Raw genomic sequence first — 14,435 nt, forward strand, 5'->3', positions numbered from 1 at the left:
AACCTCACTGATGAAAACACAGAACCAGCCAGAAAATCAGAATATCTAATAAGGAAGCTGGGTTGGAAAGGGAACACCTGTATTTGTTTTCAGAGGTTTTACTAAGTGGCCTCAATAGTTACCATTGAGATTCAGTTCAGTTCAGTCGGTCAGTCGTGTCCGACTCTTTGCAACCCCATGAATCACAGCACGCCAGGCTTCCCTGTCCATCACCAACTCCCTGAGTTCACCCAAACTCATGTGCATCGAGTCAGTGATGTCATCCAGCCATCTCATCCTCTGTCATCTCCTTCTCTTCCTGCCCCCAATCCCTTCCAGCATCAGACTCTTTTCCAGTGAGTCAACTCTTCTAATGAGGTGGCCAAAGTATTGGAGTTTCAGCCTCAGCATCAGTGCTTCCAATGAATATTCAGGACTGATCTCCTTTAGAATGGACTGGTTGGATCTCCTTGCAGTCCAAGAGACTCACAAGAGTCTTCTCCAGCACCACAGTTCAAAAGCATCAATTCTTCGGCGATCAGCTTTCTTCACAGTCCAACTCTCACATCCACATAGTTTATATAAAAATAAAATCTGTATTTGGTGGTTGTCACAACCCCAATGCTTCTGCGTTCAGACATTGGGACAGGTCTGTTGGGGAAAGCAGTTCATGGGTTACAGCCTTTGCTTTTTAATTATCCAGTAGGGGCACCTTCTAAAATGATCATTTGAAATATTTCTCGAGTGCCTAATCTGTACCAGGCACTGGGCAAGGAGCTTGCTCTCTCTCACTTAACGATGAGGAAACTGAGGCAGGCCTAAGGCTGTTCACCATGGAAGTGTGAGATGAGGAGAAAGCCCTCCACGGGCTGTGGGTGTGAGCTGCTGCTTCTGCGCTCAGCAGCTGCGCGACCTTGAGCATAAACATCTGTGGGGGTGGCGATGAAGATGGGGACAGCAGCAGGTCCTCCACCCTGGGGGCTTCGGCAGACTTCCTCACAGAAGGGCCGTCTCATCAAGAGCTCAGCACTGTGGCCAGCCACCAGTAAGCACAACTGCTGCTAACCCTTCGTGTCCCCCACCCCCACCCTCACCCCAGGGAAGGGTCTTTTCAGTTCACTTGGAATCTAACACCCAAGACATTTTCTCTTTCCTCTGGGGGAGATAATCAGACATTACTTGGAAAATTATCCATGACATTTTCAGATTTCTCCAGGGACACTCATTTCCATAACTTGCCCGTTTTCAGCAGGCATTTCTACAGTGTTTCAAGGACATTTGAGAAAGAACGGTGCAGGATCAAACTGGCGTCAAACCCTGACGTCATCGGGAATGACTCACGGCTCACATTTAGAAAAAGATGCAAAGGAAGAATAAGGATTAAAAAACAAAAAAGGAGACACCCTTACTCAAATACGGAGCTGTCGTTCTGGTCCCCCCAGATCAGGATCTCGGTGATGGAGCGGATGGTCTCCACCAGCAGGTTCCTGTTCTGCTCTGTGACCGTGGTGTTTTTGGTCAGCACGTGGTACAGATACCTGAGAGGAAGCAAAGAGACGAGAGCTAAGGTGGCCAGCTGAGACGGGAGCCAGGCCAGGGGCCGCGAGTGACGCGTCAGGGACAGTTTGGCTGGGGGTTCTTCAGGCTCGGTGGTTAGCACAATCCCCGCTCAGAGGAGACGTAACTCACCACCCGAGAAAAAAGGCAGACGACACTTGGAAGTGTTACATAACCAGCGACTTACCAACCTGAAGCGAGGCAAGACTGTCAAGCCTTTGAAGACAGGCGCTCACACTCCAGTGTGGGCAAGAGAACGGCCTCGAGAGTGGGACAAGGCGGGGGCAGAGCCCACCAGAGACTCATGTGCAGGGGCGCTGAGGGAAGGCCAGGCGTCGGCCTCTTTCACACTCTCAGGGGATTCTGAGGCCGGTGGAACCGATGGAGACACACAACTCAGCGCCAAACGCCTAAGAGCCGCTGTCTGGCTGCCGCAGAGATGAGACCTGGAGTCACAGGTCAGGGAGGGTGGGGCCCGGAGCCAGCGGCTCAAACCACAAGCCACCATGATCGCCTGTGGAACGCCCTCATCCCCCTGCACAGGACTGATGGCTCAGATGAAGTGGGTGGCTTGCACTTCAAGGGCAGTGATCTTACCCACTGTGTGCAGTTGGAAGTGGAGTGGATTCGAGGGGCAATGGTGAGGTACCTCACCCACCTGCACGTCCAGAGACCGGAGGCCCGGCCTCATCCTGGCGGGCAAGAGAATCGCAGAGGCCACTCCTGAGGAGCGTGGGGACCAGCAGCCTGGCCAACGCCCTGGGAGCGCTGCTTGGCTCAGCTTTGAAGAGAGCATCTCCCGGGCCCGCAGACCGAGGCCAGTGCAGCTTGCCAAGGTCCTAACCAACCAGCAGACTCTCGCATATGTCGAAACCCAGCTCAGTCACCTCTGAGTGAAGCCTTCTTCAAGAACCCCCCTCCCGCTCTCCTGCCCAAGTGGATTTGATTGTTCCCTCCTCTCTGGCACCTCTGTAACCAGATGCATTTGCTGCTGCACAGACCACTCTGATTTGCAGTGATCTGCCTCCTTCACAAGACCTGAGTTCCTCGAGGTCAGGAACATCATCTTACTGGTCTTGGTGACCCCAAAAGGCTTCAGAATGTCTGATACACTGTAGGTGCTCAATACATGGTGAATGGGAGTGGGGGGCCCATTTTCACGGATATAAGGTAAATCAGAGCATACAAGACAAAATATAGTCAAGGAGTTAAACACAGCAAGTAGTGGCAAAGAGCAGCAGTGAAGAGTTCAAACCTTTGGCCCCAACAGACAGGCCTGGGCTTGATTCCTGGCCCTATCGCCCACTGCGTGCGGCCTTCAATGAGGCATTTCACCTTGCTAGTAATGCACAGGCCAGGGGACCTGAGGGGCACTCAGCAGCTCATCCACAGCCTCTACTCAGAAGCTGTCTGAGGGCTCCAGCCCACCACCCACCTCCGCAGAGCTTGCAGCTCTCTGCCTTTCTCAGTGGCGCCTTCTGCTGGCAAGTGGTGATGCAGCACCAGGGTCTCATCACATGACCATGACTGAAGGTGGGTGTCTTTTCACACGTTCAGAGCCATCTAAATATCCTCCTTTGTGAGGTGCCTGTGTGAGTATTTTGCCCACTTTTTACTAGGTAGAGAATCTTTCTTCTTATTAATTTGATGGAGTTTATGCATTCTGAATACAAAACCCTTACTGGATACGTGAAAGTGAAGTCGCTCAGTCGTGTCCGACTCTTTGCAACCCCATGGGGCTGTACCCTGCCAGGCTCCTCCGTCCATGGAATTCTCCAGGCAAGAATACTGGAGTGGGTTGCCACAGCCTTTTGCAGGGGATCTTCTGGACCCAGAGATTGAACCTGGGTCTCGTGCACTGCAGGCAGATGCTTTACCACCTCAGCCACCAGGGAAGGCCCTACTGGATATATACCTATGGCAAATGTTTTCTCTGAATGCAGCTTGCCTTTTCACTCTCTTTACAGTGGCCTTTTGATGAGCAAAAGTTCCAAATTTTAACGTGGTCCAATTTATCAATCTTTCCCTTGGATAGTGCTTTTTGTATCAATCTAAAGAAATCCTTACCTACTCCAAGGTCATGAAGAAATATTGTTTTTTTTTCTTTTAAAAAGTTGTTTTACCTTTCACATTCTGACCTAGAGCACACCTGAAACTCACTGTTGTGTATGGCATAAGATGTTAGCCAAAATTCATTTCTTCCCATAAGGCGATCTAGTTGATTCAGCATCATATACTGAAAACGTTCTCATTTCTCCAAAGGACACCAATGTCAACTTTGTCGTTAATCAGGTGACCACACGTGGGACTCTTCCTGGACACTCTAGTTCTACTGATCTATTTATCTTTGTGCCAACACCATGCTATCTGATCACTGCAGCTTTATAATACATCTTGCAACGTGATGTCTTCCAACTTCTTCCCTTTTTTTCCCCCATTATTATATTGGCTATTCTTGCCCCTTTGAATTTCCATATACATTTTAAAATCACCTTCTCAATTTCCACATAAAAACATCTGCTAAGATTTCCTTTAAGACTGCCCTAAATCTCTAGCTAAATATGGAGAGAACTGACATCTTTTTGAAAGTGTAACATGATGACATTTACATTTCCTTCAGGGTTTGCTGGATGGGGGCTTGCGCATCTTTTGTTAGATTTATTCCTAGGTATCTGATGGGTTTTTTGATGCCGCTGTAAATGAGAGTGTTTAAAATATTCATTTTCTAAACATCTGTTGTTGGCGGATGCAAACACCCACCAGATCTCAAGCTCTACATTTCCACTGCCACTGGTTCATTCTTTGGCCACCACAATGCCCAAGCACACTGTTTCAGGTCACACTGTAGGGAGAGCCCCTCAATAGATGTTTGCTTAAATGTGGTGAGGGGAAAAAAGAAAGCTGAATGGATTAAAGATTAATATTTTACTGTTGCATCTAATTCCACAGCTTTGGAAGATCAAATAATTCAACTACCTCAGAGACACCAGTACAATACTAATATAATCACTTTCTGGCTTTAAACATAACACTATTTTAGAAAGACTGGAAACTTCAACAACAACAGAAGAGATGACCGCTGCTGGAGTTGCAGTGTATTTCCTTGGGTCTTTCTCTTTGCTACGGAATCTACATGCTTGAGCTCATGTGTGCGTTTGTGCTAAGTCGCTTGGGTCACGTCCGACTCTTTGTGACCCTATGTACTATAGCCCCCGCCAGGCTCCTCGTCCATGAGATACTTGAGCTTATGCAGTACGTCTGTCACCATGTCCATCTTTCTTCCCTCCTGCTAAAATAAAAACATTTCTGTTACTGGTAACTGCTCACAAGCATCAGTAGTGACTACAGAGTACACCACTGGAAGGACAACAGAGCAGTCACTCTTACACTGAGCCTCAGAAACCAACAACAATGTTATGATGTTACCACATCTCCACCTGCAAGGCTGCTCTTCCCTGTGTAGATCAGTTTCTAAGGACAGAGTGACAGATTTTTCTCCTACAATGATAATAACTGTTACGACAACAACAGTTTCTCTCAAACTCTGTGTGTGTGTGTCCATTTTAACCACCATCATCACAGAGACAGTCGTAGCCTCCTATTGCCATGTCTCCATTCCGAGGGCCTCAGTTGAGCTCACTCATAAACCCTCACAACAATCCTGCCGGGCTAATGCCCTGGGGAGCCCAGGATCCGCCCAGAGTCCCAAGGGACTCAGCCCAGGGACAGGGCACCCAGGCAGTGACCCCATGCTTATAACCATCGTAATGTAGAAGATGCAAACAATGACTTAAACACTTTTATTAGTCAAGCATTTCCATGAAGTGATGAACGCCTAGCACCCAAGACATAAACAACAAACCAGAAAGGCATGGCAACACGTATCCCATCTTAAGGTAAGTCCTTATCATGGATCCTGATGCCACTTCTTTGGAAAAGAGCCAGCATTATCATGTCTCCAGCGGAAATTCTGCAGAAATGTAGCATCTCAATTTCAAACTTTCGTACAGGACGCAACTCTACTCTGAGACACAAGCTGAATTTGAACGCCTAGAGACAGAAACACTACAGTCTGTTACCAGCGTGCATGCCACACACGACAAGCTCATCACCAAGGACTCCGACAGTAAACAAATCCCTCCTCCACGGACCCTGCTTCCTCAAGAGACTCACTTATTTTCCAAGTTAAACCATCTCAGTAAATAATAATTATATCCACTTCAGAGGCAGACGTACTAAGTTGAAGTTCATACAAGTTTTATGACTTGTATCATGCACTGCAAGGAAACCAAGGCAGTCGATCCTAAAGGAAATCAACCTTGAACATTCACTGGAAGGAGTGATGCTGAAGTTGAAGCTCCAATACTCTGGCCACCTGGTTTGGAGAGCCAACTCATTGGAAAAGACCCTGATGCTGGGAAAGACTGAAGACAAAAGGAGAAGGGGAGGACAGAGGACAAGATGGCTGGATGGCATCACCAACTCAATGGACATAATTTGAGCAAACTCCAGGAGGAAGAGGACAGAGGATCCTGGCGTGCTGCAGCTCACGGGGTCACAGAGAGTCAGACGGGACTTAGCAACTGAACAAGCACCATGCACTTACGTGTCAGCTGCTGTGAGAGGAAGGATAGGGTGGGGCTAGGAATCCACTCCTCCAAAGCACACCCACCCCCCAGATAACAAGGTCTGGAGTTGGGGGACATGGAGCCTGGGGCTGTTTGGCCTCCTCGGCACCAGGGCAGACACTTCGCAGAGGGTCCCACTCTGTGCCCTGAAAACCTCCACTTGGTCAGCATCCAGCTCCCTGGCCAGCAGGACAAGGAGAAGCTCCAGGCAGGGTGGACACAGGCTAGATTAGGAGGTGTTACAGGCGGTGCCTCTCCCAATGAATCACCTCTGAAAGATGTCAAACTGGGCCAGCGAGTGAGGCCAGGTCTGAGATGCCGGGGAGCATTTCAGCCCTAGAAAAAGTCACAGCTCCAGCCCAGGCCCTGTGCCCAAACAGGCAAGAGCAAACTGTTGTTAAAAACAGGCAGGCCACAGAGTAATGGAAATAAAAGCAAAAATAAACAAACGGGACCTAATTAAACTTAAAAGCTTTTGCACAACAAAGGAAACTATAAGCAAGGTGAAAAGAGAGCCTTCAGAATGGGAGAAAACAATAGCAAATGAAGCAGCTGACAAAGAATTAATCTCAAAAATACATAAGCAGCTCATGAAACTCAATACCAGAAAAATAAACGACCCAATCAAAAAACGGGCCAAGAACTAAACAGACATTTCTCCAAAGACATACAGATGGCGAACAAACACATGAAAAGACGCTCAACATCACTCATTATCAGAGAAATGCAAATCAAAACCACAGTGAGGTACCATCTCATGCTGGTCAGAATGGCTGCTATCCAAAAGTCTACAAACAATAAATGCTGGAGAGGGTGCGGAGAAAAAGGAACCCTCTTACACTGTTGGTGGGAATGCAAACTAGTACAGCCACTATGGAAAACAGTGTGGAGATTCCTTAAAAGACTGGAAATAGAACTGCCATATGACCCAGCATTCCCACTCCTGGGCATACACACCAAGGAAACCAGAATTGAAAGAGACACATGTACTCCAGTGTTCATCGCAGCACTGTTTATAATAGCCAGGACATGGAAGCAACCTAGATGTCCATCTGCAGACAAATGGATAAGAAAGCTGTGGTACATATACACAATGGAGTATTACTCAGCCATTAAAAAGAACGCATTTGAATCAGTTCTAATGAGGTGGATGAAACTTGAGCCTATTATACAGAGTGAACTAAGTCAGAAACAGAAACACCAACACAGTATGCTGCTGCTGCGTCACTTCAGTCATGTCCGACTCGGTGTGACCCCATAGACAGAAGCCCACCAGGGTCCCCCGTCCTTGGGATTCTCCAGGCAAGAACACTGGAGTGGGTTGCCATTTCCTTCTCCAATGTGTGAAAGTGAAAAGTGAAAGTGAAGTCGCTCAGTCGTGTCCGACCCTTAGCGACCCCACGGACTGCAGCCTACCAGGCTGCTCCATCCATGGGATTTTCTAGGCAAGAGTACTGGAGTGGCTTGCCATTGCCTTCTCCGCAACACAGTATACTAACGCATATATATGGAATTTAGAAAGATGGTAACGATGACCCTATATGCAAGACAGCAAGAGACACAGATGTAAAGAACAGACTTTTGGACTCTGTGGGAGAAGGCAAGAGTGGGATGATTTGACAGAATAGCATTGAAACATGTATATTACCATATGTGAAACAGGTGACCAGTCCAAGTTCGATGCATGAAGCAGGGCACTCTGGGACAACCCTGGGGGATAGGAAGGGGATGGAGGTGGGAGGGGGGTTTGGGACGGGGTGGGGGGTCACATGTACACCTGTGGCTGATTCATGTCAATGGATGGCAAAAACCACCACAGTATTGTAAAGTAATTAGCCTCCAATTAAAATTAATTAATTAATTAAAGAAAGACAAGAAAAGGCAGGCCAGCACTTGCCTCTTCTGTGCGTCCTGTGACAAGCGTCTGCTCTCTCACTGTGTGCCGGGCCCTGTGCTGGCATCTGACCATGTCCCTGGGGAACCAGCCGCCCGGGTCTCTGTCCTCATGAGGCTCACGGTCAAATTTGGGAGAAACCGACACACACACATTCAAGATCGTTTCCGACCGTGAGAGGACATGCCTGAGGAACCCCGGCCAGCTGTGCTGGGGATCTAACTCACAGCTGAGATCTGAGGTCCAGCCTGAAGCTCCCGGAGCACCTCCAGCTGGTGGAACCTGTGGCAATGAGAAGCTCACAGGATGTCGTGCTGAGTGGGACAGCGGAGGCGAGAGCGGGAGAAGTTAGAGAGGGCGGGAGCGTCCTGTCGGCTGATGTCACCAGAGTGATTTTTACGGAAGAATTAGTGAGATCTGTGGGGGTTCCTTTTCTCACGGCTGCGCCACATGGCTCACTCTGAGTTCCCTGATCAGGGACTGAACCCAGGGCGTGGGAGTACTGGTGCAGAGTCCTACCAGCAGACAGGCCTCGGAGAGAGTACAGGTAAAGACAGGTGAGGGTGTAAGAGTGAGTGAGGGAAGGGCTGTCAGCGCGAAAAGGCCCGAGAAGCATCCCTGCCTTATGGCGGTGCTTCCCTCCCCGACTGCCAGCAGGAGACAGCAGGCGTCCCGAGGGGGCGCCCCTCCAGCTCGTCCTCCAAACTCGGCCCAGACCAGAGCACGCGGCTCCTCGCTTGCTCTCAGCCTGGTGTTCGGATTCCTCAGCAGGACCTGGGCTCCGTGGCCTCTCCCGACCCATGGCTCTGCACTCGGGTCCTCCACCCGGTCTTGCCCTGACTGCTCCCCTCACCTAACAGCCTGCCTCCCCCCTGCAGGTTTCCCAGACGCTGCATCCTCTGCCTGCAGCATCCCCCCTTCCAGCCCCCGACTGCCTGGAACAACCGCTCAGCCTTTACATCTCCACGCAAACCGCTGTCTGCCCACCAAGGATGCTCCTGGCTCACCAGCCGGGGTTAGAGGGTCTCCATCGATGCTCCCAAGCTGGACAGGTGTGCACAGAGCCTGGAGCACTCGGAAGGCCTCAAGGAACTTTAGACCTGACACAACGGGTGCCTCAACGAGGGATATGATGAGTATGATATTCTGAGAAAATACTGTGCCCTGAGCTCTGAATATAATCAGTACGATCTTAGGCAAACGTTGAACATACCAAGAGCAGGTGAACGTCAGCCTGGGCATCCATTCCTCTTCATTTTGCGGTGCCGAACCATCCCTTTCTCTCCTTCTCCTGGAAGGAGTTGATGCCACCCTGACTCCAGGGAGGGGCCTAGTAAGAGCACCCCATGCCCCCGCCACAGTGACTGACTCAGGGACAGGCACGAGACCCCAGGTCGCTGCAACGATACTTCCAGACTTCTGCCGGCAGCATTAAGAAAAGAAGCTGGTTTTTTCGCAGGGGTTGCTAAGCTGATTGGATGCAATGGAGCGTTCTGAGAATGACACCAACCAAGAAGAAAGCAGAGACGAGATGTGGGAAGAAGCGTATACTGACAACTTGGTCTGAACACCCAGACTCAGCCACAGCTTAGCTAGGACAGTGTGTTCAGTGGCAAGAGACAATCAGATCCATCTGGGGCTGAAGGTAATTCCAGCGGGGCTTCCATCACTTGCAACCAAGAATCTTAACCCACACCCAAAGGAGATCAGAAGTAAGGCAACGACCCAACCCAACAACAAGAAAGTTCCAGTTGTTTGTGGACTCATAGTCCCTAGTGAAGGGGATGCTTCAGTATCGATCAGGCAACTCCATCAGCCAAGGTTCTGCTCGTCCACGTGACAGCCTTGCCATTGGTCTGGCCGATAAAACACCCATGATGTGCAGCAAACCACCTCTTACTGTCTCAATCTGCCTCAACTAAACCATGAACTCCATTCAGTAGACAAAGACCACAGGACACAGCTTTCCACTATTTAGCAAAAGTAAAACCCTATCTCACAAGTAAAATTCGTCTCCAGTTTGAAAACTAGGAATGTTATGAACAGTGTGGTTCAGGAAAGGTTTCCGGGTCTCTGTACTATCTTCTAAATTGTTCTGTACATCTCAAACTTCTCTTAAAAGTAAAGTCTATTTTAAAAAGGGGGCGGGGGAGGGCTTCCCTGGTGGCACAATGGATAAGAATCTGCCTGGGAAGATCCCACATGCCACGGGGCAACTAAGCTTCTGCACCACAGCTGCTGAGCCGGCATTCCAGAGCCCTCAAGCCGCAACCAGCGAGCCTGTGTGCCACAACCACTGAAGCCTGCGTGCCTTAGAGCCCGAAACTACTGAGCCCACACCCCAGAGCCCGTGCTCCACAAGAAGAGAGGCACCGCGATGAGAAGCCCGTGCACCACAATTAGAGTAGCTCCCAGTCGCCGCAGCCAGAGAAAAGCCCCGAAGCAACGAAGACCAGCACGGCCAAAAATAAACAACAACAAAAAAAAAACAGGAAGAATGTTCCCAGATGCTGTGTGTGCCCCCTCCCTGAACCGTCCATTCTGAATTCATTTCAATATCTTAATCTCTCTACCCCCACTGCCCCAGGTCAGGGCAAGAGTGTATCAGGAACTGTCACCTGTCACTGGTAGAGTGACCGATTCGGACTGGTTGCCGAGGACTTTCCCGTCTTTAGCACTGAAAGCGCCACGTCCTGGGAAACCCCTCAGTCCCAGGCACCCGGGATGGTTCGTCACCCTGTGGATCAGATGAAGCCCTGTTCTGCCTCCAGCCTTGTGTCCTGTAATTGTAGCCCCACCTTCACACTCCAGACACCCCAGGGCCCCCCTCCCACATCCCGCAGCTCCACGTGGGGCTCCTGCTTGTCCCTGACCACTCTGCTCTGGCTGCCTCCCCCAGAGAGCACCCAAGAAGGGTTCCCCCAGAGCCCTGAACCCACAGCGACCCCCGCACTTGTCACACCACAGTTACTGGCTCTGTCTTCCCCACCAGCCTGAGAGCTCCCTCGGGGAATGGGCTGTTCTGTGCCCAAGCGCTGTTTATGGCACCGTTTACAGCTGTTTACAGCATTCTTTCCCAGGTCACTTTGGGGTCTTCTAAGCCCCCCTTCAATACACAGATTGGCAGGTACTTCAGGTTATAATATGGATTAAGCTGATCTGCCCAATTCAGGGCAGGCAACATGGGTTTTCAAAAAGCACCCCACAGGCGCTGTGACCTAAACAATGAACCTGGGCAGTTCCCGGGATACTTCAAAGGAACCTGAATCCCTTTATCATTCCCTGGTTGGCCAGACGGCCAAGATGCCCCATTGGGCAGTGAGACTCAGCCAGGTTGCAAGTCTTCCCAAACTGACTTTTAGGATTTTTACTCAAAAAGACGGCATAATGAGTGCAAACCCTGAAGTCAAATCCTGGCTTTGACACTTTTCAGCTGTTGTCACCTTGGGTAAGTGACTTAACATCTTCGGACCTTAGTTTCCACTCTAGAAAATGGAAACAATCATACTTCCAACAACTCATAAGGCTTGTGAGGACTGAAGGAAATAACACACAGTAAGTCCTTAACAAGCACCTGGCAGTGAACATGTATTCGATAGCCACTAAAGTAATTTAAAAGGGCTCGAGTCGGGCAGAGTTAGGTGAGAGCCCGCAGGCACCTGGGTGCTGGCAGCATGCCCAACCTGCTTTAGATAACCCTCCACCCCTTCTCAGCCTCATCCACCCACCCTCTAAATTCCTGAAATCCTTAAGTCTCTCGCTTTCCCGCCCAGCTGCCCTCCCGTCTAGGATTCCTGCCTCCCTACACAGCCCCATCTTTGTCCTACGCCTCTTTCATCCCAACCCCACAAAACCATTCCTCGCTAAGTCATGACTCCTCCTGACTCCCACTCTTTAAGACCTACAAATATTTATTGAGTGCCTGCTCCCTGCTAGAAAGGCACAGCTGAGAATTACGGGGCACTGCTGTGCACATGTGCTCAGGCGTGTCCGACTCTGTGCGACCCCATGGACTGCAGCCCGCCAGGCGCCTCTGTCCACGGGGATTCCCCAGGCGAGACTATTGAAGTGGGTTGCCATTTCCTTCTCCAGGGTATCTTCCCCACCCAGGGGTCAAACCTGGGTCTCCTGCATTGCAAGCAGATTGTTTACCATCTGAGCCACCAGGGAAACCCCTATTTTCCATTAACCCTCCCCCCCAACCTCAAAAAATCCTAATCTCTGCCTGTATGCTCTGCACCTCTCCCCATTCATTCGTTTTTCTCTTTCTTTAAGCATCCGTCAAGATTCTGTTGAGTGCCAGGCACAAAGCTAGATGTTGGGAATACAGCTTGTGAGCAAAACAAGCCATCTCTGCCCTCCTGGAAGTACGAGCTTAGTAACAGACACAAAAGTAGTAAAAACACAAAGGATACTTGCAGGTGGTGGAGATGAATCAAATGAATGAAATCAGGAGAAAGATCTAACAGAAAGGAATCGGGGCAGGGGAAGCACTTTAGGTAGGGATGTCTGGGAAGGGTTTGCCCCACTTATCAACACAACTACCATTATTAGCTGCCTACTGTAGAAGACACGCTGGCTCAATCTCTTTACACACACAACATTACAGAATCTTTGCATAATGTTCACCATCCTTATTTGCAGATGAGGAATCAGAGTCTCAGAGAGGTGAAGCAATTTGTCCAAGGTCACACAGCCATTCAATGAGGAAACCAGGATCTGAATGCAGCCACTCTGTGTACTCTTGCTTCCCAGAACCACCTTGCCACCTACTTCTGACTCTTTATACTCCCCTAAGAAACTAGTTAGGATTTTAAATTTTTGTCCTTTACTGAGCACTAGTAGAAGCTTCCACCTTTATGTACATTCTCTAACTCTACCCTCAAAACAATCGTAGAAAGCAGGTGCTATCACTATAGTCATCTTACAAGTGAAGAAACTGAGGTCTAAATTCACGCACTTAAATTCAAACCCACATCTGTCTGGCTCCAGGATCCAGACCTCTGACCCCTTAAGCTGTGCAGCCTAAGAAATACCGCCCCGGGGAAGCTTGGTGCCCATCGTCCAGCCCCGGCGAGAACGAGGTCTGCATTCGTAAACTGAAATCTGCATCCGTAATACTGAGACTCTGAGAAGCGGAGCGACTTGCCCAAGGTCACAGAAGAGAGGAGCTACGAGGTCGGGGTTCGAAGCCGGGCGCCCTATGTCGAGCCATAGTTCTTAACCAGCACACAGTCTTCCCCGAGCGCCTCCCTCGGCCCTCTGCCTCCGCTTTCACACTTCCCAGCGCCCCCGGCCCGGGTCTACGCGCCCCCAACCCCAGCTCCCGCCCCGCGGCCTCCCCCTTCTGCCCCAATACACTCACTTGAGGTGGTCCAGGGAGTGGATGTTGCGGGAAGACTTGCCATGGCCCCCGCCCACCCAGCTCCGCGAGCGGCCAAACATCTCGGCGGTCCCGGCCAGTCACTCGCCTCACGGTCTCATACCCGAGCGGCCGGGCGCCCGTGGCGGCGGCACAAGCGGAGGAGGCAGCGGCGCGGGTGGTGGAGACACCGCCAACCACCTTCCTCCCCGGCCTCACAGCCCCGCACTGACATTCAGCCGGAACCGGCCGTTCGACCAACGCGCTTTACGGCCGCCCGCCGCGAGGAATGCTGGGAAATGCAGTTCGCTCGCGAGGCCCCCGCGGACGGGACTCTGCGAAGGAACTACAAAGCCCGACGTGCATCACGCAACCGCGGGCCTGCAGCCTTGGGAAAGAGGCGGGGCGAGAGGAGGGGAGTCAGCAGTATCTTAGGGGTGGGAGGAGCTCTAAGAACTGTATCTGTGAAGATGGGTGAATGAAAGTTACCACGGTATTAGCAATTGTTACCTTTATGATAAGAATAAGAATAGCTGTTCCTTGGCGTATGCTGTGTGCTACTGCCGTAAGCACTTTACACATATTATTTAATTCTCACAACAACCCTATGAGATGAGTACCTTTATTATCCCCTTTTTACCCAAGAGGAAATTGAATCACAGTGGGCTTAACTTACCCAAGATCATATAATTAGTACGTGGCAGACCCAGGATTCAAACCCAGGCGCCCTTACTTTTATGCTCCAAGAAACGAAACTGCACCAAACCGGTAACAGCCTGGTTTGTCCTTCAGTCTTTTTCTTTTTCTGCTGCTGCTGCGTCGCTTCAGTCGTGTCTGACTCTGTGCGACCCCATAGACGGCAGTCCACCAGGCTCCCCCGTCCCTGGGATTCTCTAGGCAAGAACACTGGAGTGGGTTGCCATTTCCTTCTCCAGTGAATGAAAGTGAAAAGTGAAAGTGAAGTCGTGTCCGACTCCTAGCGACCCCATGGACTGCAGCCCACCAAGCTCCTCCA

At 50.4% G+C, this 14,435-nt stretch overlaps 1 protein-coding gene across 7 annotated transcripts in view; it reads right to left on the reverse strand.

Annotated features, from left to right (window-relative positions):
* CLEC16A (C-type lectin domain containing 16A) overlaps nt 1–13,668 on the reverse strand; it is a 241,052-nt gene extending 227,384 nt beyond the window's left edge. For 5 of the 7 annotated variants that reach the window (XM_055409497.2, XM_055409495.2, XM_055409498.2 and 2 more), the window contains exons 1-2: nt 13,424–13,667; nt 1,389–1,517 (exon numbers count right to left, since the gene is read on the reverse strand). In XM_055409497.2, coding sequence (XP_055265472.1) covers nt 1,389–1,517; nt 13,424–13,503 — 209 coding nt within the window. In that variant the 5' untranslated portion in view covers nt 13,504–13,667. Of the gene's footprint in view, nt 1–1,388; nt 1,518–13,423 lie in introns of all 7 variants that reach the window. The other 2 variants (XM_088832968.1, XM_055409494.2) reach the window with 2 other exon arrangements.
* Nucleotides 13,669–14,435: the final 767 nt, after the last annotated feature.

The sequence above is a fragment of the Moschus berezovskii genome, chromosome 27 (genome assembly GCF_049115385.1).
Source record: "Moschus berezovskii isolate FMDL1 chromosome 27, NW_MosBer_1.0, whole genome shotgun sequence".
NCBI lineage: Eukaryota > Metazoa > Chordata > Mammalia > Artiodactyla > Moschidae > Moschus > Moschus berezovskii.